The 20,692-nt window shown below is 53.5% G+C and overlaps 1 protein-coding gene across 8 annotated transcripts in view; it reads left to right on the plus strand.

Annotated features, from left to right (window-relative positions):
• The window catches only part of Mroh7 (maestro heat like repeat family member 7), a 58,280-nt gene that overhangs the window by 27,502 nt on the left and 10,086 nt on the right, over positions 1-20,692 (plus strand). For 6 of the 8 annotated variants that reach the window (XR_002024908.1, XM_010610385.2, XM_010610384.2 and 3 more), the window contains 13 exons: positions 424-519; positions 917-1,021; positions 1,119-1,254; positions 2,653-2,754; positions 3,991-4,103; positions 4,490-4,666; positions 4,911-5,065; positions 7,070-7,208; positions 7,787-7,977; positions 15,829-15,966; positions 17,513-17,627; positions 19,569-19,709; positions 20,389-20,568. Coding sequence is in view for 7 of the 8 variants with exons in the window: in XM_010610385.2 (XP_010608687.1) it covers positions 424-519; positions 917-1,021; positions 1,119-1,254; positions 2,653-2,754; positions 3,991-4,103; positions 4,490-4,666; positions 4,911-5,065; positions 7,070-7,208; positions 7,787-7,977; positions 15,829-15,966; positions 17,513-17,627; positions 19,569-19,709; positions 20,389-20,568 (1,788 nt within the window). In the remaining variant the exon portion in view is untranslated. The remainder of the gene's footprint in view (positions 1-423; positions 520-916; positions 1,022-1,118; positions 1,255-2,652; positions 2,755-3,990; positions 4,104-4,489; positions 4,667-4,910; positions 5,066-7,069; positions 7,209-7,786; positions 7,978-15,828; positions 15,967-17,512; positions 17,628-19,568; positions 19,710-20,388; positions 20,569-20,692) is intronic. The other 2 variants (XM_010610391.3, XM_010610386.2) reach the window with 1 other exon arrangement.

Below are 20,692 nucleotides of genomic sequence, written 5' to 3' on the forward strand. Positions count from 1 at the left end.
CCCCATGGAAAACTTTTCTTCCATGAAACTCATCTCTGCTGCCAAAAAAAAAAAGTTTGCCGACTGCTGTTCTAAATTATACTATAGGAAAAACAGTTTGATACAAAATGACATGGATGTGCAAATCTTCGGATACTCATCCTGCCCGGCTGAGTCTCAGTACAGTCGAGGTCTTTGCTCTCTTCCCCTGTAAGGCAGGAAGTACAGAGATTAGCGATTAGTCAGTAAGGGAACTCTGACCCCTGGCTGGGCAGTAATGTGCCCAGTGTCCATCACTGTCCATCACATCTGGCCCCTCAACAGAGGGGCCAGAGGATGCTCTGCTGCGTCCAAGTGCTGGTTTCTCCCTGATGCCTCCAGGGGGGCCCTGGGGCTGGCAGCGGCTCCCTGAGCCTCTTAACAGCTTGGTTCTCCTGTTTGCAGACACTCTACCACCAGACCCTGGAAGCCCTGCAGACCTTGCTCCATGCCCTCTTTATTGAAGACCCCACTCCTTCCGGACTCAAGAGCATCTTGGAGGTACAGGGCTTGGAGGCTAGGAGTGAGCTGCGGAGGGCAGAGAGAAACGGGAAAGGCTCAGGAGCAGTAGGAACTGGGCCTGGAGGAGTGACTCGAGCTCAGGATGTCATCCAGCACAGCACCCTTCTCTTGTCCTTGCGGCCCATCCCACCCTCCTGCCCCTATCCTTTCCCCACATCCCACTGGTTGATGTCACCCCTATCTTTCCTCTTTCTCCTTCCTCGGAACTTCCCACCTTTCTCTTGCCTGTGTGGTTCCCATCTCTCCCTGTGTCCACCAGGAGGCAGTGGCAGAGGGGAATCACCTTCAGTCAGGCCCTCTCTGCAAGCTTCCTGTAGATCACGGCAGGCTGGCTGCCCACCCAGCAGCAGGCCTGAGCCTCGCCCTTGTCCCCCAGCCCCTGGGGCCCTGGATGAACTCTGGGAAGGCCCACGAGCGGGCTCGGGCTGTGAACAGCAACATCTCTCTGCTGAACCACACGCTCCTGAGCCTGCCTTTCTACGTGAGTGTCCCGCAGGGGTGAGACTCGGGGTGGACTGCCTGGCTGTGCACTGTGGAATGTGGTAGACCCTGAAGACTTGGTCCCTGTGCTATGACAGATGTCCTCGGGGTTCCCGGCGCTGGGACTTCTTCTGGGGAGGCTCATCCTTCGTATTGGGGATCCCGATGAGGAGATTGGCCGGAAGGCTCTGGACGGCGTCACCATCCTCTACACGATCCTGGAGCTCCAGAAACGTGAGTGCCGCCGAAGGGCTCAGAGCAAGGCGTCCAGGCCCAGACCAGGCTGAGGCCACACAGGGAGACGGAGAGACAGCATGGTGGGGATAGGGACTGTGGGAAGTGGTGTGAAGTCCGGGTCCCCGAGGAACCAGGGGCAGAGGAGGCATCCAAGCCTGTTTCGGTGCATGCAGGCCATTCTAGCTGAACTTTCCCCCATCCTTCCAAGCTTGATTTGTGACCCATTTCCACTTCCCCGCAGTACCTTGTACACCCAGGCCTGACAGCCCTTGTGTCTTGTGGGCTTGTAGGGCAGCGCTGTGTCTTGGTCACCACTGTGTTCCTGTGTCAAGCCTCGGCCCGGCACGGGGCAGGGATAGCTGTCGAATGAGCAGGCAGAGTAGGTCGTGCCCTAGAATCTGCTGTACCTGAGCCTGTGGGTGGAGAACGGTCCTAGTGTCAGCTCCAGGGAGCTGGCAGTTGCGCATGTGTTCAGACCCGTGTCCAGCTGGCACTGTCCCCAAGGGTGCACAGTGTCCGCTGTCTCCTGCCTCCTTCTCTGTAGCCCCAACGCTGCCCCAATCTAGGGAACCTGGCCTATTGTTTAAACTCCCCTGGCTCTGGAGGCACAATGGCCTGTACACGAGACCTGGCTGTGACCCTTCCTGGCTGTGCGACCTCAGGAAGCACTTTGCGTGTGTGGGCCTCGATTCCCCATCTGTAAAAGGGCACAGTCCACACGCTTCGTGAAATGCTAAATGAGATCTTTCTAGAGTCTGTAGAGGCAGCTTGGTGCCACCCATCCTGGGCACCTGTCAAATAGAGTTCTTTTTCTCCCTTTCTCCAGCCTTTTGGGGTCTGTCTGGTATCCCTATTCCTCCTCTTCCTGTTGTTATTCTTCCTCCTCCTCTTCCCCCTCTTTCCCTCTCTCTCCTTTTATTTATTTCTTTCCTTTTGTTTTTGAGACAGGATCTTGCTATGTACCCCAGGCTGGCCTCGAACTCATGGTGACCCTCCTGCCTCAGCCTCCCAAGTGCTGGGATTACAGGCGTGTGTCGCTTTGCAAGGCCTTTTGGATGTTTTGAAACGGGTCTCACTGCATAGTTCAGGCTGCTCTTGAATTCACTGTGTAGCCCAGGCTGGCCTCAAACTCAATCCTTCTGCCTCATCCTCCCAAGTTCTGAGTTTACAGTCCATAACCTTTTTGATCTCAGGCACTGGGGCAAATATTGGGTCCTTTTCCCAACTGACCAAGCACCATCATGCTTTCTAGGTGATGAATGAAGGTTAAGCCCTGTTAATGAGCAGCCTTATGGGCAGGAACAGCATAGCCCAAATTAAGGTTGCTGGATTTAGCTAAAAACAGAGGGCACCCATTTAATTCTGAATTTCTTATATTTCTTCTGGGAGCTGTAGGTCAAGCCCACACTGCTAGATTCTCCAAGAGTAAAATGATTCATCCCCGTCGCCTACCTGTAAGAGCAGGGCATGGGAACTGGGTCTGCCTGAGCCCAGACGGTGAGTTCCTGCTCTCCACAGACAGGAGCACATGCACCCTAGCTCCTTCCTGGCGTCAGTGTGTTTCACACCTCCAGGGCGTCTTGGGAGCACCCGGGCCTGGCCACAGTGAGGGATCCCCACGTTGGCCTGGAATGTGCTTCCAACAACAGGAAGTACGGGGCCACTGTGGGCCGGGTAGGCTCTGGGGAGAAGGAGATGTGAGGACCGGACCTCTGTTGGTGGACCTCCCTTCACGTTGTCGGGAGACAGGCAGTGGCGAGAAGTAAGCAGGTGACATGTAGAGACCGTCACACGATCAGCACTAAGGGAAAAGAAGGAGAAGAGGAGACGGGGACCGCGAAGGGGCCCAGCCAGGGGATGGCTCTGTCATAAAGTCCTCGCTTTGCCTGGGTGAGGCCCTGGGTTCAATCCCCAGCACGGGCACAAAATAAAGTGAAATGTAAAAGGGCACTGCCCACCAGAATGGCAGCACTGTGACAGGTAATGGCACATGACAGTGAGATGTGGTGGCGGGGGGGGGCTCAGACACTGCCCCCTGGAACTAATTAGTCTCCACTGTGGAAGAAGGTCGGCAGTGTCTCCCCTGTGAGCCGGCCATTCCTCCCCCTGGCTTGTCCCTCGCCAATGTGCAGATATTTTCACAAGGGACATGACTAGGCTGTGTTCACAAGGACAGTACCTTTGTACCCTGGAAAATCATGTAGCACGATGGCACACACCTGTCATCCCAGCACTCTGAGAGGCTGAGGCAGGAGGATTGAAAGTTTAAGACCAGCCTGAACAACTTAGCTACTTGGTACGACCCTGTCTTAAAATTTTTAAAAAATTTTAAAATGGCTAGGGAGGCAGGCAGCTCAGTGCGATAGCACTGAGGATGAGGACAAGAACTAATGCTAGGGCCGCAGCATTCATTAGTAGACCCCACTCACGTAGCATTGGGTGAGAGGAGCCAGACGCTACAGATCCCATTGACTCATTATGCAAAGGGCTCTACCTAAGGTGTTAGAAATCAGGATAGCGTTTGCCTGGGAGCAGGAGGAGATGGTCCAAAGAGGGGTGCAGGAAGGGGCTCTGGGGTGCTGATCGGGCTCTGTTTCTTGACCTATGTGTGTTCGCCATGTGACAATCAATCCAGCTGCTTTTATAGGAATTGGGGACTCCCTGCCTTTGCTGTTCAAAAGAATTCAAAGCGGCGGGCTGGTGACACCTCACCAGAAGGCTCTTCTCTTGCAGGAGCCAGAGATAAGGAAGAGACCAACACGAAGGAGCTGTATGAGAGCAACAAGCGCTTCCTGGGGCCCTACAACCCTGTCAGCCCATGCCAGAACATCCTGCGTGTGATTGCGGTGACCGCAGGGACAGCCTCAGCAGCTGGGCCTCCCTGGGTGGGGAGGGAGGTGGGGCAGCGCCACCAGCCCCCAATTCCTGCTCCCCTGCCGGCTTCCTGACTTCCCTCACGCACGAGCTATCCCCAGCTTCCTCCTCCTGGGTTTGTGCCACAGCCTGTGGGCCACATCTTTCTCCCTGACAGGCGTTACCCAGTCCTGGGTACAGGGACCTTGCTGCCCCTTGTCTCTTTTAGCTCCTCCCTGGAGGGCTCAACACTCACGCATCAGGGTGTGTGTGTGTGTGTGTGTGGCCCTCCCCCCAGCTCTGTCCCCATGGCTGTGTTCCGTGTGTGGCCCAGGGCTGCCCAGCCACGTGGGGACCTCTGTGTCTGTCTGCATTCCAGGAATTCGGGGACTTTTTGGACCCCCAGCAGGTGAAGGACCTGCTGCTGGCAGCTGTGGAGGGGCTGAGAGGTGGTGCGGAGCCTTGGGGGAAGGAAGCTGGGGAGATGATGCAGCTGGCCTCGGAGGTCACGCTCAGCTCCGTGCTGGAGTGGTACCGCCACAAGGTGCTGGACGTGGTAAGTGGGGCACCGGCTCCCCTCCCCGGCACCCCGAGAACCCAGCTGAGCTGTGGGGGGCAGAGGAGAGGAAGCCCTCACTCCCTGGAGCAGCAGCTCCTGTGCCCTTCCTGGCTTTCCCTCCCGAACTCCTCTCCACCCTCCGTCCTTCCTGGTTCCTCTCTCCCATCTCTACCTTCCTTTCTCTTCCTACCTTCGTCTTCTCTGACGAGCCTTCCTTCTGTTGGCTCCTGGCTGCCGCCAGATCCCAGAAATCATGCAGGGCATCTACAGGCAGCTGAGTCACATCCAGGACCCACGTGCCCGAGAGGTGGCCCTGCTGCCTGTCTCCTTCCTGGCCAGCTCCTTCATGACCGAGGTCGTGGTGGCCCTGCTCATGTGTCCCCTCCCACTGAACAGGTAAGGAGTAAGGGGGTTCCCAGCCCCCATACCTCAGAGGATCAGAACAGCCCCATCCTCCTGTCCAGAGAAGGCCAGGCCCTCCCCAGCAGCCCCTGTTCTGTGACCCTGGTGCCTGTGATGACCGTTAGACCCCTCCCAAGCACTTCCGGGTGTCAGCAGTACCATTTTATAGATGGGGAAACTGAGGCTGAGGGCAAGTTTCTTGCTTAGGGGCCCACAGAGCTATTACTAGGAAGAGGACCTAGCTCAGGCCTGACAGACTCCAAGCCCAGGGATCTTTGATGAGCCCTGTGTCCTGGCTCTGACTCGCTCGGACTCCAGCATCACGTGGTCTTGGGCATCCTGCTTGCCCTCTCTGGGCCTCGGTTTCCCCCCACAAAGGGAGGAAGTGACCCCTGTGTTCACACCCGAAGGGCGGTGAGATGAAGTAATGCAGCCGCCTGCGCTGAGCACCTGGCCTGTGTCTGTGGCTGTGCCTGGGATGCCCACAGGAATGGGACCAGTCTGCTGGCCTCAGCCTCTCAGCCCAGAAACGCTTCCACTCCTTCGGGTGAATAAAAGAAGGCAGGGGCCGATCTACACCTTAGGATGGTCGTTTGGAGTACATGGGAAAGAATCCTGCAGAGGCATATGGTTCGTGCTCTGATGAGGACACTTGGGCCCATTCACAGAAGCCCAGGAGACCTGCGGGCGTGGGAAGGCCCAGCCCGACATCCCTTCCTCCAGCTGGAAGGCTTTAGCCCTGTCAGGCTGCGCTCTCCTCTGGGGAGGAGCCTCTAGGGGCCACTAATCGGACTGAGAAGACTACCAGGCCATGCTCGCTGTCACAATTGCCCAGGAGAGGCCAGGAGGGAGGCGGCCAGGCACCTGGCGCAGTGTCCAAGGAGGCACTGCTCCTAGCGCCAGGCGGCATTTGTGAGCCTGCAGTGAGGGTCCCCTCACACTTGCACCCTTTCCTTACCCTCATCTTGGGCCTGGGACTCAGAGCTGGGCTCTTGGGCCTCCCAGGTAAGCTCATTGCTCGAGGGGAGGAGACCCGTGCTGTGGGTGATGCAGGAGCCACCCTGGCTTAAGTAGTGCAGGACTCGCCTGGCCTGGAGCCTCTCATGTCAACCCCACAGGCTTCGCTTCCGAGGATCCTGCAGGGACAAGCTCTGCACAAACCTCTGCCTCCTGGGAAGCTCAGCACTACAGCACTGCCATCCATCTTTTCAGTTAATTGATAGTTCCAGGCCGGATTCGACTTACCAAGTGGTCATAAAGATGACCGTTTTTACCATAAGCAACGTTGCCTGGCAACATAGTTGACATGCTGTCTTTTATTGGGTTTCCATGGAAGCAAAGCTAGAACAGGAGTGGAAGGTTCAGGTGCTCATGGAGAAGGGAGAAAGGAAGGTCTCTTAGTGCTCGGCACACAGTCAGCTCCCCTGGCAGCAGTGCTGCAGGCTGCTGTCTGCCCGGGGATTTGCCTTCCAGGGGCCGGAGAGGAGCACCCTGGTGTTCTGTGAGTTGGGCCTTATCCAGGGTCCCAAGGGCTCCCCAGCCTCAGCTCTGCTCCTGGGCACAGAGGGACGAGTACAGGCCTTGGAGAAGTCGTGTCTGCCGCCCGTAGCTGTGTTGTCTCCAACGGGCAGTTTCACCTCTCCGAGCCTCCATTCCACATCAGTAAAATGGGGGTAACCACACCCACCTTGGGGGTCACTGTGAGAATCTGGTGACCTAGAATGTTTGAATTCTTGTTTGAGTCCATTCCCCAGAGATTTCCCCAGTTCCTGGTGCTCAGCCACACTCAGTAACCTTTGCCGAAGTAGTAAATGGGTATCAGCCCTGGTGTGGAGCAGGAGGTGGAGTTTCCACCGCTGGCAGCCTGGGCTCTGGGGAGGTTTTTCTGGACCGTCCCTGCTGGAGTGCCCGCAGGTGCCGTCTCACTGGCTCTCACTTCCTCCAACCCTGAAACCATGCCGGGTAGGGAGCCCCCTGACCACTTGCCCCACTCAACAGCAATGGAGCCGAGATGTGGAGGCAGCTGATCCTGCGGAAGCCCAGCTGTGATGTCCGGGACCTCCTTGATCTGCTGCTGAGCAGCCTGAAGGAGAAGCCAGTTACCAAGAAGGGCCGGGCCTCCATCGTGCCGCTGGCGGTGAGGACACACACACACACACACACACACGGATATCTACGATAAATACCTCATGGGTGGGTGACTGTTATTCGTGTAGGTGACACAGACTGGTTTGCGCTTCCTGATGCTTGGCTCTGGGAACCACCCCCTGGTCCAGACTGCCCCACATTCTGTCTGCCTGTGCTGTCCACAAGAAAGAGCCAGGGTGCACCATAGCCAGCATCTGCCCCAAGGGGCTAGGCCTTGGAAGTTGCATTAACCTTCTGAGCCCATCCTTTCACCTGCACAACGGGCTCACCACCCTGAACACCTCAGGAGGTGGGACAGGTCTCAGCACCAAGATCCCTCCAAGGTTGCCTAACGTCCAAGCCTTGGGCAAAGCTAAGAGTCTGGCTGTGGATATTCCTGGGCTAGGATGGGGCTCTAGACTTGGGGGTCAGGGTCTGGAGGTGGTGGGTAGGATTCAAGCTTTCTCAGGCTGGGCCAGAGAAGAGCAAAGACCCATGTTCAGCCCCACAGAGGCCGAGTTGTGGGCCTCAGCAGGAGTGCTGGGAAGATGGCCCAGGTCATGCCACTGGCCTCCCCTCTGTCCCCAGGCAGCCAGCGGCCTGTGTGAGCTCCTGTCCGTCAACAGCTGTGCCAGCTGTGTGAGGCGCATCTACCCCCAGCTGCTCCTGGCCCTGCTCATTCAGGTCCATTACCACATTGGCATCAAGTTGCCTGGCCACAGGGTTCCTCAGAAGGACACCAAGAACCAAGCACAGCCTCCCGCCTTCGTACCTGTGCAGTAAGCTCTGCCGTCTCCCTGGACCCCTCTCCCTGGCAGTGTGTGTGTGTGTGTGTGTGTGTGTGTGTTGCCCAACAAGGGTCCCTCTAACAGTCTTTCGGGTAGTAGAAATGAGCTCTGGAATCTGAGAGAAAACAGAAGCGCATTTTTATTAGAGTTGATACTGCATTCAGGAACTACTTGTGGGCACCTGCTCTGTGTGTCCAGCATGGTACTTAGCACAGGATGGCTTGAGAAAAATGAGACTCCTCAAGGAGCTCAGCACTGAATGTCTTTCCTCCTTCTCTGTCCATTTTATTTTTAACTTTTGTTTGGAATAGGTCATATATGCACATGGGTAACAAACAAACAAACCAACCAACCTGGTGGCACATGCCTACAATCCCAGCACCCCAGCACTCGGGAGGCTGAGGCAGGAGAATCACTGTGAGTTTCAGACCAGCCTGGGCTACATAGTGAGATCCGGATCAGTTTCAACTACATAGTGAGACCCTGTCTCAAACAACCAACCAACCAACCAAAAACTCAACATTAAAATTGAGTCTCTTTTCCTCCCCTGCTCCAGTTGCCTTCTCCAAAGATGAGCAGGTTCTTTCCTGCTCTTCCAGGGGTGGCCGTGCAGGGCTAAGCACATTCGTTTTTGCAGTACTTCACACAGGCACAGAGATTCGCACCTATCACGCACAGTATCTTGGACACCAGCACACATGGAGCTGCTCATTATTTCTGACTCTATGTGTAGAATTCCGACTTGGGCTCCTCCTCCTGTAGGTACTTCCCTGCCCTTTGCAATGACAGTCAGTGCTGCAGGATGTTTGCTTGTACCCTGTTAGCACCCTTGCAGTTGTACCTGCAGAATGAGTTCCTGCAAAGGGAACAGGCCGCCGGAGGCCTTCTGCATCTGGACGTTAAGGTGGAGCAGGAAGGAATCTATGTGTGGGGGGACCATGTTCTTGACCATGGTTGTAGTCAGGGTTTGCAAGGGAATAGCTTTGCTACAAGACACAATTTATAAGATTATTTTATAACCACCCCCAAAAAATCAAATGTAGAGGAACACAAGAGATCTAACTGCATGCTAGAGACCCTAAGAATCCAGCCAAGGGCTTGGATCCTACAGCACATTTCCTCACAAGTCCAGCTGAAGGCCTAGGGTCCAAGGCAGTGTCCTCCACAAGTCCAGGCAGTGGCCTAGAGCCCACAGCAGTGTCCCATGCTTGTCCGTATTGAGGATCTGTGCCTAGAAGGCCCGAAGGCCAGTGGTGGAAGCCAGAAAACCTGAGCTGGTGGGGTGAAGGATCTGTACCACCAGGCTGAGGGATCTACACTGGAGCCCGGAAGTGATGCTCTTGGTGGAGATCAGAGCTCCCTTGACTAGAACAGCAGCCATTCCCGGTGACGGTGAGGCCCAAGCTCTTCCTTCGACGAGAACAGCCAAGTTCACGTCAAGAAAACCAACCATAGCAAACTTCTCCTAGGAAATCAACAGCCCATAGTCTCCCCCTTCAGTTTTCTCTTTATGCTGTTATCTTCAGGTAGGTCTTCTACGCCCAAACCACACTGATTCAGGTCAACTGGGTGTTACAAGTTGACCATTAATTAATCTACCACAACCATTGAGTGGTGAGGGTAAAACAGAATGTAAACTCTTCCACACCCAGTTTGTACACCAGTAGTGTATACCCTCGCCATCACAATGTATTATAAAATATTTTTATCTTTGCCAGTCTGAGAGTTGAAAAAAAAAAAAAAGGAATTTTGCCATAGTTCTGGTTTGTAGTGTTTTTATTTAAATGAGATTGAGGTTTAAATGTCATTTTTTTGCAATCCACTTTTGTGAATAAGCTCTTCTTGTCCCCTGCCCAATTTTACATAGGACTCCCCCCACCCACTGGGGATTGAACTCGGGACCTTGTGCTTTCCAGGCAGGCATGGTGCCACTGAGCTACATCTGTGGCTTACATAGCCCTTTTGGGGAATTTTCTTATTAATTTGTCAAAGCTCTTTATATATTAAAGGAATTGACTTTTCATTATTGGCGTTCCAGTTTGTCCCTTAACCTGTAATTTTATGGTTTCTTGCCATTCAGAAATTTAAGTTTTTGCACAGCCAAATTGATGAGCCTTTTCTTGTTTTATTCCCATCATTCATTAGGCTTAGAAAGGTATATATATATATATATATATATATATGGGGCAGAGGGCAGGCCATCATGTGACTGGGCTTGAAGTCAGATGTTAGACTCGAGTCCATCACTTGCTGCTTTGTCCTTTGAGTAAACTAATTGAACCTCTTGGTGCTAATTTCCTTGCTATGAAATGGGCAAATGGTTTCTGCCCCAGAGAGGTGTCATGAGGAGCAAACAGGATCACACCACTTGCTATCTGTGAAGCCCCACTCCCAATTGTGATTCCCCTCAAGTTTACGGGGTTATTTGGAAAGCTGAGGACCTCTGGAGGGAAGCAGGAAGAAGACAAGGGGGTGCTGCAGGAGAAGGAAGAGGAGCAAGGAGTGGGAAGAGCGCCCCCTGTGGTGATGAAGGGCATGGCCTCCAGCAGGAGGACACTGATCTGCTGAGGACCACAGGAGGGGCTGGAGGGGAGTTTGAACAGTGCCCCCAAAAGATACATCCCCTGGAACCTGTGGCTGTGATGTTATTTGGAGGAAGGGTCTCTATGGAAGTCATTAATCTGAAGATCTCAAGGGGAGCTCAACCAGGTTAACCTAGGTTAACCTGCAGCCAACACCAGGTGCCCTTCTGAGAGGAGGAGAGATGCAGACACGGGCAGAAGGGTCCTGGAGACACCGCCATGGAGTGACAAGGGACACTGACCCAAGCAGAGAACTTCAACAGGTAAGGAAGGGTCACCCCTCAGAGATCCAGAGGGATCATGGCCCACATCTCGATTTTGAGCATCTGGCTCCTGGAACTGAGCGAGTCCTTTCTGTCCTTTTAAGCCACCCAGTAGTGACTTGCTATGGCAGCAATACTATGGAGTGCGGCCTGAGTGTGGACAGTGAGTGCTCCAGACCCCACTGTGAGATGGGACCCCTGGCAGGTGCCTGTCTGTGCACATCATGTCACATCCTCCCTGAGGAGGGCATGTGAGGATGAGTGTGACTTAGCTCTGGGGACACCAGCCCTGACATTTCAGAGAGGGTCTTGAAGTGGGCGGGGAGCCTACTGGACTAGCCCCGGGGATGTGGCCTGGAAACTTGTCTCGCAACCTCCTATCCCTGGGCCCTGAAGCAGCCATAGGGCTTTCAGGGTGTTCCTCAGGAGATCATTGTCCCCCATGCCAGTGAGGGGACAGGCAGTGGCATCTCAAAATATCCTTTGTTCCACTTAGCTGAAAAAAACTTCCAGGAGGGTGGTACTCACAGGTGGGCCTTAGGGGCCAAAAGCGCCTCCCCACTGCCCAGGGCCATTCCTCCCAGGGCCACGCTGCCTTTTTACAGGGCGGCATCGTGTGGGCCAGGTAAATCTTCGGGAGTGGGGTGAGGAGGAAGGTCAAGGGCTAGGGTCGTTTCTGTCCAGATGTGGAGCCTGGCTGAGGAAGTGAGTGAACTGCAGAGGGGACAGAGGATGAGGGTCGTGCTGGGTACTCGTGCCCATGTGCCCTCATCCCATTGTGTACGTAGCCTGGGAGGAACTGGCTGCCGCTGACTGGAGTCCCTAAGTCAAGTCTCTCTGAGCACCAGTCCCCAGGACTGTTCATGAGAAAGCAGCCAAACATGCCCTAGAGATGGGGCTGGACCCAGAGGGGCAGGGAAGCACATGCTGGTGGCTCTTTTCAGCTGAAGGTGCTACTGGTGGAGAAAAAAAACCACTCTCCTTCTCCAAAGGCAAACCTGAGCAGCTCAGTTCCAGCATTCACCAGTGTTGGGCTTTAAGGGAAGTAGAACAGGGTGGCAATGAGGGTGCCGGGCCACACCTGGGCACCTACCGCCCCCTCCCTCCCTGCTTTCTTTGTAACCTTGAGGGGGCATTGCTGGCAGGGACTCTCCCAACAGCACACATTTCAAAGCACCAGTACCAAGGCTGGACAATGCCGAAGGTCCGGGCTTGGGAGAAGCACTGATTTTCACACGGGCTGGTTCTTGCTTAAAAAGCAAACCCGGGACAAATAAGAATAAATTCTGTGGAATTACTGAGCTCTGAAGCACTCTGTAATGACCCATGAGGACAGTGGTATCAGCCATGCAAGTGCAGACTGGTGTTATGACTTGTTTCTAGATGTCCCCCCACAGCCTCATGCAGTCATAGGTGGGGCTTTTTCAGAGGTGGCTGGATCTATAGTGTGTGACACTGGAATTAACTCACAGTGCAATGCTAGGCTCAAGGGCCCTAGGATTAAGGGTGTGAGTGCTACCCACCCTGAATACCCTGGATAAGGTATAAGAGATAAAAAGAGCTGTGGTCACCCTTGACTTGCTTTGCAGCCTTCTGCATACCACAAACTGTTTCCCCTCTTCGATGCCTGTCTGCCATATCACCCTGCCTTGGATCCAGCTGATTATGAACTGAAACCTCTACAAACTGGAAGCTAAATAAAGCTTTCCTCCTTAACTTGTAAGGGTTGGATATTTTGCCTTAGCAATGAAAAAAGTAGCACAGAATTTGGTACTGAGAGTGGAGTTGTTGCTATGACTATACCTGACCATGTGCTTTAGGCTCTTGGAGCTGGCTTGTGGGAAAAGGAAGAGATAGAAAAGGTTTGGAGATGCCAGCTGAAAAAGTAGAGCTCTAATGCCTTAGGCTGTACTCAATGGGATATTCTGGTAAGAGTTCAGGAGACCAGAATGCTGATACAAAAGTTGCCAGTAAAGGACAGATTTGAGAGGTTTCTGCTCGGAAGGACTGGATTGGCTACTGGACTCTACACAATATGTATTATGGCTAGGAAGTTTGCCTGCATTTTGCTTGTGTCCAGAGACCTTTCCTGAGGCTGAGATTAAGGGCAGCAGACTAATTAATCCGGCAGAAGAAATTTCAAGGCAGCCTAATGTTGAGGTGGTGGCATGGCTACTGCTGGGGGCTTTTAGCCAGATTTATATTGGGAATCGAGTGCAAAGAGCCCAGCAACATGAGTTTGGCCAGAAAGGAAGCTCCAATAAAATTGTGGCCTGCAAAAAAAAAAAAAAAAAAAAAAAAAAAAAAAAAAAAAAAAAAAAAAGGAACAGAGAAAACTGGTCACTGAAAAGACTAGCAAGGAAAAGCCAACTATTTTGGAAGAAGACAACAGAAAAGATGGACTGAGGGCATCATATGAACTAGCAGGACTCCAGCCTTTGCAGCCTCAGAATTGCAAAGGTGAAAGAATTAACTTTGAGAAGAGAGCTCCAGGGCATCATGTTCCTGAGTGGTGGCAGCCTAGAGAATTTGTCCCTTGGGATTGGGTTCAGGTTGCTCAGTGATCCGGGCACTCGACCCCTGCGATGAAAAGAGAAGGAAGCCTGGCTACTGCTCCAGCTGGTGGCAGACCTTGGCATCATCCACGTGGCCCTGGTTTTAGGCCCATGCAGAATGGAAGAGTTGTGGGGTCAGGAAGGCTTCCACCCAGATCTAATAAGAAGGCCTGGGAGGCCAGTTAGGGTGTCCCTGAGAGGGCTGTTTGTGAAGCTGTGAGTGTGAAGCCGAAGATGCAGTGGGAGACTCCAGAAGTTTGAAGAAGCCAGGAATGTGGATCAACTGAGGAAAACTGCAAGGAGGGAGCAGAGCTGGCCCAAGAGAGAAGTCATGGGAGCCACCACTACTGGAAACGCCATAGGGGCGGAGCCACCAAGCAGAATTCACATCTTGCTACAGAGTTACCTCGGATACTGCTGGATTTTGGACTCGCTTTGGTCCTCCATTCCTTTGTATCCTCCTATTTGCACCTTTTGGAATGGTAATGTGTATCTCGTGCCCTTGTGTGTGTTGGAAGGGTTTCATTTTCTTTTCATTTGTACAGCTATGAGTTTGCCTTAAATCTGAGAGACTTGAGACTTGGACTTTTCAGCAGTGCTGAAACTGTTAGGACTTTGGCAACTCTTCAAGCTTGTATAAAGAAATATACGTGACTCTTTGGGGGTCCAGGGGTGGAATGTTATGGTTTGTATCTAGATGTCCCCCCAAAGCCTCATGTAGTCATAGGTGGGGCTTTTTCAGAGATGGCTGGATTTAGAGTGTGTGATGCTGGGATGAAGGGTGTGTGATTACTATGTTTTGGTACCTTCTGCCATGAACTGTTTCTCCTCTGCCACGCCGCCCTGCCTTGGAAACAGCCAATTATGAACTAAAACCTCTGAAAAATATGAGCAAAATAAACTTTTCCTCCCTTATCTTTGGGCATAAGACATTTTGGTCCTAGCAATGAGAAAAGTAAGACACCTGGATACTGCAGGCAAACATTTAGGCTTCTGGGAAACTGTTAATGTAAACTTCATTCTGTACATTGTCAGTTTTTATTGTAATAAAAGTTTATGTGTGCAGTCACACTGTTATGGCCTTCAGAGGGCAGGCAGACCAAGGAAGAGAGCAACTTCATAGAATGGAAGGGAAAGGCAGGTTTATTTGCTAACAGGCTCAGTAGAAGTCGCCTTCCAGATTCTGAGCCCTGATTCTAAGTTTGTTTTCATTTTTATCTTGCTCTGTAGGCAGGGCAGGGAAGCAAGCAGAATTTTATAGACCCAGAATTTAGCATAGATGTAGGGAGGTGCAAGCAGATGTTGCTTTTAACAGTTTATCTCTAAGATGTAGGGAGGTACAGGTAGCTGTTTGTTTCAGCAGCTTATCTTTGGAGCACAGTGACCTTCCTGGGTCTAGCAGGAGGGGCAAACCATGAGACTGTCAGTGTCTGTTGAGCTTTGAGATGGTTAGTCTCTGCTTTGTCTTTTGTTTTTTTCTTTTGAGGTACCGGGGATTGAATTTAGGACCTTGTGCTTTCGAGGCAGGTGCAGCACCACTGAGCTAAATCCCTGGCCCTGTCTTTTGTTTTTTCATTTCAACATGCCCCATAAAAAAAATTTTTTTTTAATCAGTAGTGGGGACTGAAGTCAGGGCTTTTGCATTGAGCTACATCCCTGACTCTTCATTATTTTTTATTTTGAGATGGAGTCTTGCTAAGTCACTAAGTTTGCCCATATTAGGCTCAAATCTGTTATTCTCCTGCCTCCGCCTCCCAAAGTGTTGGGACTACAGGGGTGCACAGCCCTCATAACAACTTTTGGTTGATGTTCAGCAATATGCATGACCATGGTCCTCTAAGGATTACAGTGGAGCACAGATGTACAGGAGTCTAAACCGTCTAGGTTTGTGTGAGTCTACACGTGGAGTCCCCCTGTGTTTCTCAGATCAGATCCTGTATTCGTCTTTAAACCACGTGTGCCTATGTACGGAGGACAACACAAGAGGTGTCAGTAGATGACAGCCCCGCCCTGGGCCCCGGGGGTTCACTCAGGAGCTTAAGGAGCACAGAGGCCTGGGCCCCAGCCTTGTCTGTCCCCAGGGTGAAAGCTTCCCAGCTTCTCCTGTCGCCAGTTGGGGTGTCACTCCTTCAGGGGCCTGAGGCGGGAAAGGACTTGGGCTGGACAGGAATGAGCAGAGGGCACTGTCCTGGGCTTGCTGGGGAGTGGAGCCTGGGGGCCAGCTAGGCCTTTTCCTCCAGGAACAGTGCTTAGGGGAAGAGGGGAAAAGCCCTGTCTTCACAGTATGGGGAGTTTGCTTCTGTTTCCTCTCTTCTTGTCAAAGCGAATTATTTATGAAGAGCTAGGCTTCAGGCAGAACTGCATATGAAAACTAGTGTGGTGGGGAGAGGCCTGTGGGGTGGAGGCAGAGCTGGGCCTCAGGGTCTCGGCCCCTTCCTGCAGCTGGGTGGTGAAGGTGGTGAAAACCCTGCTGCTGAAGATGGGCTGCTCTTACGAGGTTGTGTTCGTGGAGGCTGAGGGCGGCTGGGAGCTCATGGAGCAGGCGGAGAGCCACCACCTTGGAGTGTCGCTGCTGGCAAGGTGAGCCCTGGGACGCCTGGGCGGAGGGGCCCCTTGCTACCTCTGTCACCCCTTCTCTGAAGCTGGGTAGCACTGCAGTGCTTGGCAGGTAGGTGGGCAGCACAGGGGTGGGGGACAAGGTCTCCTCCCCAGGGAGGAGATCTGGGGTCATCAAGGCTCTCTGCAGCTGTAGGTCCCTTAGGTTATTTATAAAGCGCCTCTACTTTCTGAACTGTGGTATGAATCTTGTTCCCACACTAAGACACAGACACAGAGGTGCAACCAAGAACAGGAGGATGACCTTGGGGACATCTGTCTGCGGCTCAATCCCAGCCACTTCCCAGTTTATCACCAGGGCAAAATTACTTCGCCTGTCCTTCCACTCACCCTCAGAAGTATGGAAATAGTCTGCATCCACCCTCCAAAGGGCGGGTAGAGACTGAAATACTTAGAGCAGCCCCTGGCATATGCTAAGAGCCCAGTGCAGGGTTGCTTTTGTTGCCCGGATGGTGCCTGGGCAGGGATTAATACACATTTTGCATCACAGCAGCCAAGGTTCAGACAGGAGCCATCATGCTTGAAAGGTCACACAGCCAGGAAGTGGCAGGGCTGGAAAAGACCATCTGGACCAGACCAGAGCTCTCCCTGCAGCCTCACACAGCCTCCCTGGATCAGAAAGGGGTCCCTTGGTTTCAGTCCTGTGACTCCAGCACCCTCCCGGGTGTCTCAGAGTTACTGAGTACTAACTCACTCTAGACACCACGCAAAGAGGTGTTATATGCACGCTCTCTTTTCATCCTCACCATGAAATGGAACAGCACTCGGGGTTATGCACAAGGAAGCTGATGCCCAAGAAGTTAAGAAGTGACCACCCCACGTCACGCAGCCGGTGCTAGGGTCAGGGTTTGAACCCAAGCTTCTTGTCTCCGTGCCTGATAGCCACTCCTCCCTGGACTCTGCCTCCTCATGCACCAAGGCGGTCTAGAATGCTTGCTGCCCCTGCCCCAAGTTTCTGCCTCAGTGAGTCCAGGCCAGGGCCCGGAGATAGACGTTTCCAGCAAGTCCCCAGAAGTGCCGATGCTGGGGGTTGGGGGGCAGCTGGTGTGAGGAGCCCTTGTTCAGGGCTCCGGCTCTGCCATTTCCCAGCTCTGTGACCTTGAGTGGTCCGTGCTCAGCTTCTGTTTCCTCCACTGTGTAATGGGCGTGACAGCAGCGGTCGCCTGGAAGGGCAATGGCGAGGATGGAACGGGGCAGAGAGGCGAAAGGTCTGGTCGCTCCCTGTTGCTCAGAGAACCAGCCCTCGCTGTCTCTCTTCCTGGCTCTTCCTCCCAGAGTGGCCTGTGTAGTGAGATTCAGCTTGTCTCTCTTACTGACTTGCTGGGTAACCTCAGGCAAGTCACTTTCCCACCTTGGGCCTCAGTTTCCCCATCTGTAAAATGGAGCTGTTAAACTAGATGGCCTCTAATATCCACCCGGATGGAACGCCTGGGTGCACAGGAACCCCCAGGGCCGGGGTGTCCCATCTAGGGACCAGAGAACCTGAGGGCCTGCTCCATTTTCTCCCCAGGGCCATGGTGCGATACACCTGCCAGGAGCTGTGCCGTCTCCTGTACCTGCTCATCCCTCTCCTGGAGCGTGGTGACGAGAAGCACAAGATCACTGCCACCGCCTTCTTCGTGGAGGTATGACAGGGCCCCAGGTGCAAGGCAGGGCTCAGCTCACGTTCGCAGTCACTTCTGTGACGAGGGCCCCCAGGCAACCAGCAACCTCTGCTGCCCCTCCGTGTGCCAGGCGCCACAGGTGCACGTTTGAATTCGACTCTGCCCTGGCCAGAAAGAATTCTCCGTGTGCCCCCAGAAGACCGAGTATGCCCCAGCTATCACCTGTGAGGGTTCTAAAACGTGACTGTGGTGAGAGAACAGGTCAGAGAAGGGAGGAGGGGTCAGGGAGCACTTCCTGGAGGAAGTGACGTCTGGGCTGAGAGGGCTGGCGGAAGTGCTGGGGCTGGGTGCTGCAGGTGAGTCCAGAGACATCGGAAGGGACAGAGCTGGAAGGGACTCAGTGGCAGAGACTGCTAAAGGCTGTTGAGCACTTACTCTCTTCTGGGAGTATTCTGACAGCTTTACGCTTACAGATTCACTTCATCCTCACAGTAATCCTGAGGCTCAGACCAGACTGTGGCCCACTGTGAAGGGACCCGAGACACAGAGTTCAGTACCTTTCCCAGGGCCCAAGTGGCAGATGTAAGATTCCAACCCAGACACTGGGCTCTGAAATCTTCTTTGTCTCTGTCTCCTTTTAATGTATCCTCATTACGGTAAAATATGCAGAGCATAAGATTTGCCACTCTACCCTTTCAAGTGTCCAGTTCAGAGGTGTCAAGTAGATTCCTATCCCAGTGCAATCCATCTCCAGAACGATTTCATCTTCTGAAGACCTGTTTCCCCATACCCTAACCCTGCCTTTCCTTCTCCCCCAGCCCTCAAGGAAACTCTGCTCTATTTTTTCTTTTTCTTTTTCTTTTTTTGGTATTGGGGATTGAACTTGGGATCTTCCACTTGCGAGGCAGGTCGCTGAACCACTGAGTTAAACCCCCAACCCTCCGCTCTATTTTCTACTGCTTTGAGTTTGTGTGTACTTCACACATTTGTGCTTGTGTGTGGCTATTCCATCATATCATCAAGGCTATGTAAGAACTCCCTTCCCTTTGAAGACTGTGGTGTGGTGGGTGCTGTACAGCCACATTCACCTGCCTTTCATGACCTGACACTTGTCATGTGGGGGGTCCGGGATATCTGTCACCAGGGTCTATAAGGAGGGCTCAGAGGTGGGAGACTCATGTCCATCCAGATGGCACAAAGGACAAGGAAGGCCTCCTGTAGGAAGGAAGTTCCCAGCCTGAGCTTGAGCTTGGCCAAGCTTAGGTGGACAGGGGGCAGCACTGGCATTCTCGGCCCTTCCTGTTTCCTTCTGCCTTTCCAGCCGGGCTGCATCTGGGGAGAAAGGGACTGTACTGTACTCCCAGGCCCAGCCCTGGGAGGAGCCCACAGAGCAGCCGGATGGGACCGGTGAGTGCCTGAATGAACACTCTGCCTGGCTCTGAAGGTGCCCAGCTCCCTGACCTCCAGGGAGGACAAACCTGTTTTGGAGTCAGGAGTCTTGGGGCACGGGGAAGGGGACAATGTCAAGCATAGCTCAAGGGGCTGAGTTTTGCAAGGAGCCTTGCAAAGTGACAAGGAGGCAGTGTCCCAGCAGAAGGGCCTTCCGCTCACACAGAAGGGACAAACAGCCCCGGCCGTTCAGGGAACGTGGGCAGCTTGGTTAGAAGCTGGCCGGCAGGTGTTTGCGTGTGGGCTCCAGGGCAGGCATGGTATGACTGAGGTCATGGGGATGAGAAGGGGCTGGGGGACAGGCAGTGGGAGGCACAGGGAGCTCTGAAGTGGGGAGAGACATTTCCAGCTTTGCCAGGAGGAGCTGGTGAACATCAGGTGGCTGCCTCTGGAAAACTGTTGATTTCCCAGGTCTGCAGCTCTGGGCAGAGGCTGAGCCTGATTTTCCCCGGGCACTCAGTGCATGGGAGACATGACTCCTTGGCTGGGAGTCATTCCTCTCTGCTCCCCCAGCTCCTCCAGATGAAGCAAGTACGGCGGATCCCCGAGGAATACTCTCTGGGGCGGATGGTGGAAGGCCTGTGCCACCGAGAACCCGTCATGAAGGTGCTGTCCATCCGGGGCCTGACGATCCTGGCCCGCAGGTCGGAGAAGGTGAGTGGAGGCCAGAGGAAAACCTGCCCAGCCAGGCTCAACCCTGGAGGGAGGCCAGCTGGGCTGTCACAGTCTTTCAGACGCCGGTGGTTAGAGTCAGAGCCCATTTCTGTTCAGCCTTGGTGATCCCATCTATAGAATGGATCTGTCTTCACAACCCCTATATATTTTATCCTTTTTGGAGGAGTTTCTAGTCCAGATTTTTCCCAGTGACCCTAAAGGTGGATGTGTAGAGAGAGCAATGGTGGCAGTATTTATTCTTATTTTACAGATCAGGAAACAGAGGCCCCAGTTACTGATTGGTACACCCTTAGCATTTATAAAAGTGCTTTGCTTTTCTCTGTCAGGCATTGTTTTGGCTCATGCTGTGGCCAGGATGAAGGGACAGGACATAAACTTAGAAAGCTAACTCATGTGGGATAGCATCCTTCTAGTGTCAGCCAAGGGGATAAGATAGCAAAGGGCCTCAAGGACCCAGGCCAGGCAGAAGTCAGGGAGCCAGAGAGGGCCCCAGGCCACAGCCAGAACTTGAGTGAGTGCCTTCCAGGCAGGAGGCCGTGCACAGGCAAAGGCCTGGGGGTGGGAGTGGGGCCCCTCTGCTCATCCTGGTGAATTGCGCTGGGCTCCTCCCTGCTGGTCCATGGAGGACTCCCTGCTCCCAAGGGCTTCTGCTCCACAGATGACCAAGGTGCAGGCCCTGCTGCCCTCCATGGTGAGGAGCCTGAAGAGCCTGGATGGGGTACTGGTGGTGGAGGCAATCGACAGCCTCAAGACCATCTTCAAGGGGCAGGACCGGAAGCAGAGGGACAGCTCTGTCTATGTGGAGATGCTGCAGGTCCTGTTGCCACACTTCAGTGATGTAAGGAATCCTACAGGGTGCTGGTGGCATAGGGAGGCCAATCCGGGAGGGGGCACCCCTGTTCTAAATGCCCACCCCTGTTCTAAGTGCTCCATGTCTTTTTTTTTTTTTTTTTTTTTTTTTT

This window comes from Fukomys damarensis, unplaced genomic scaffold (assembly GCF_012274545.1).
Source record: "Fukomys damarensis isolate Sample0158 unplaced genomic scaffold, DMR_v1.0_HiC HiC_scaffold_23, whole genome shotgun sequence".
NCBI lineage: Eukaryota > Metazoa > Chordata > Mammalia > Rodentia > Bathyergidae > Fukomys > Fukomys damarensis.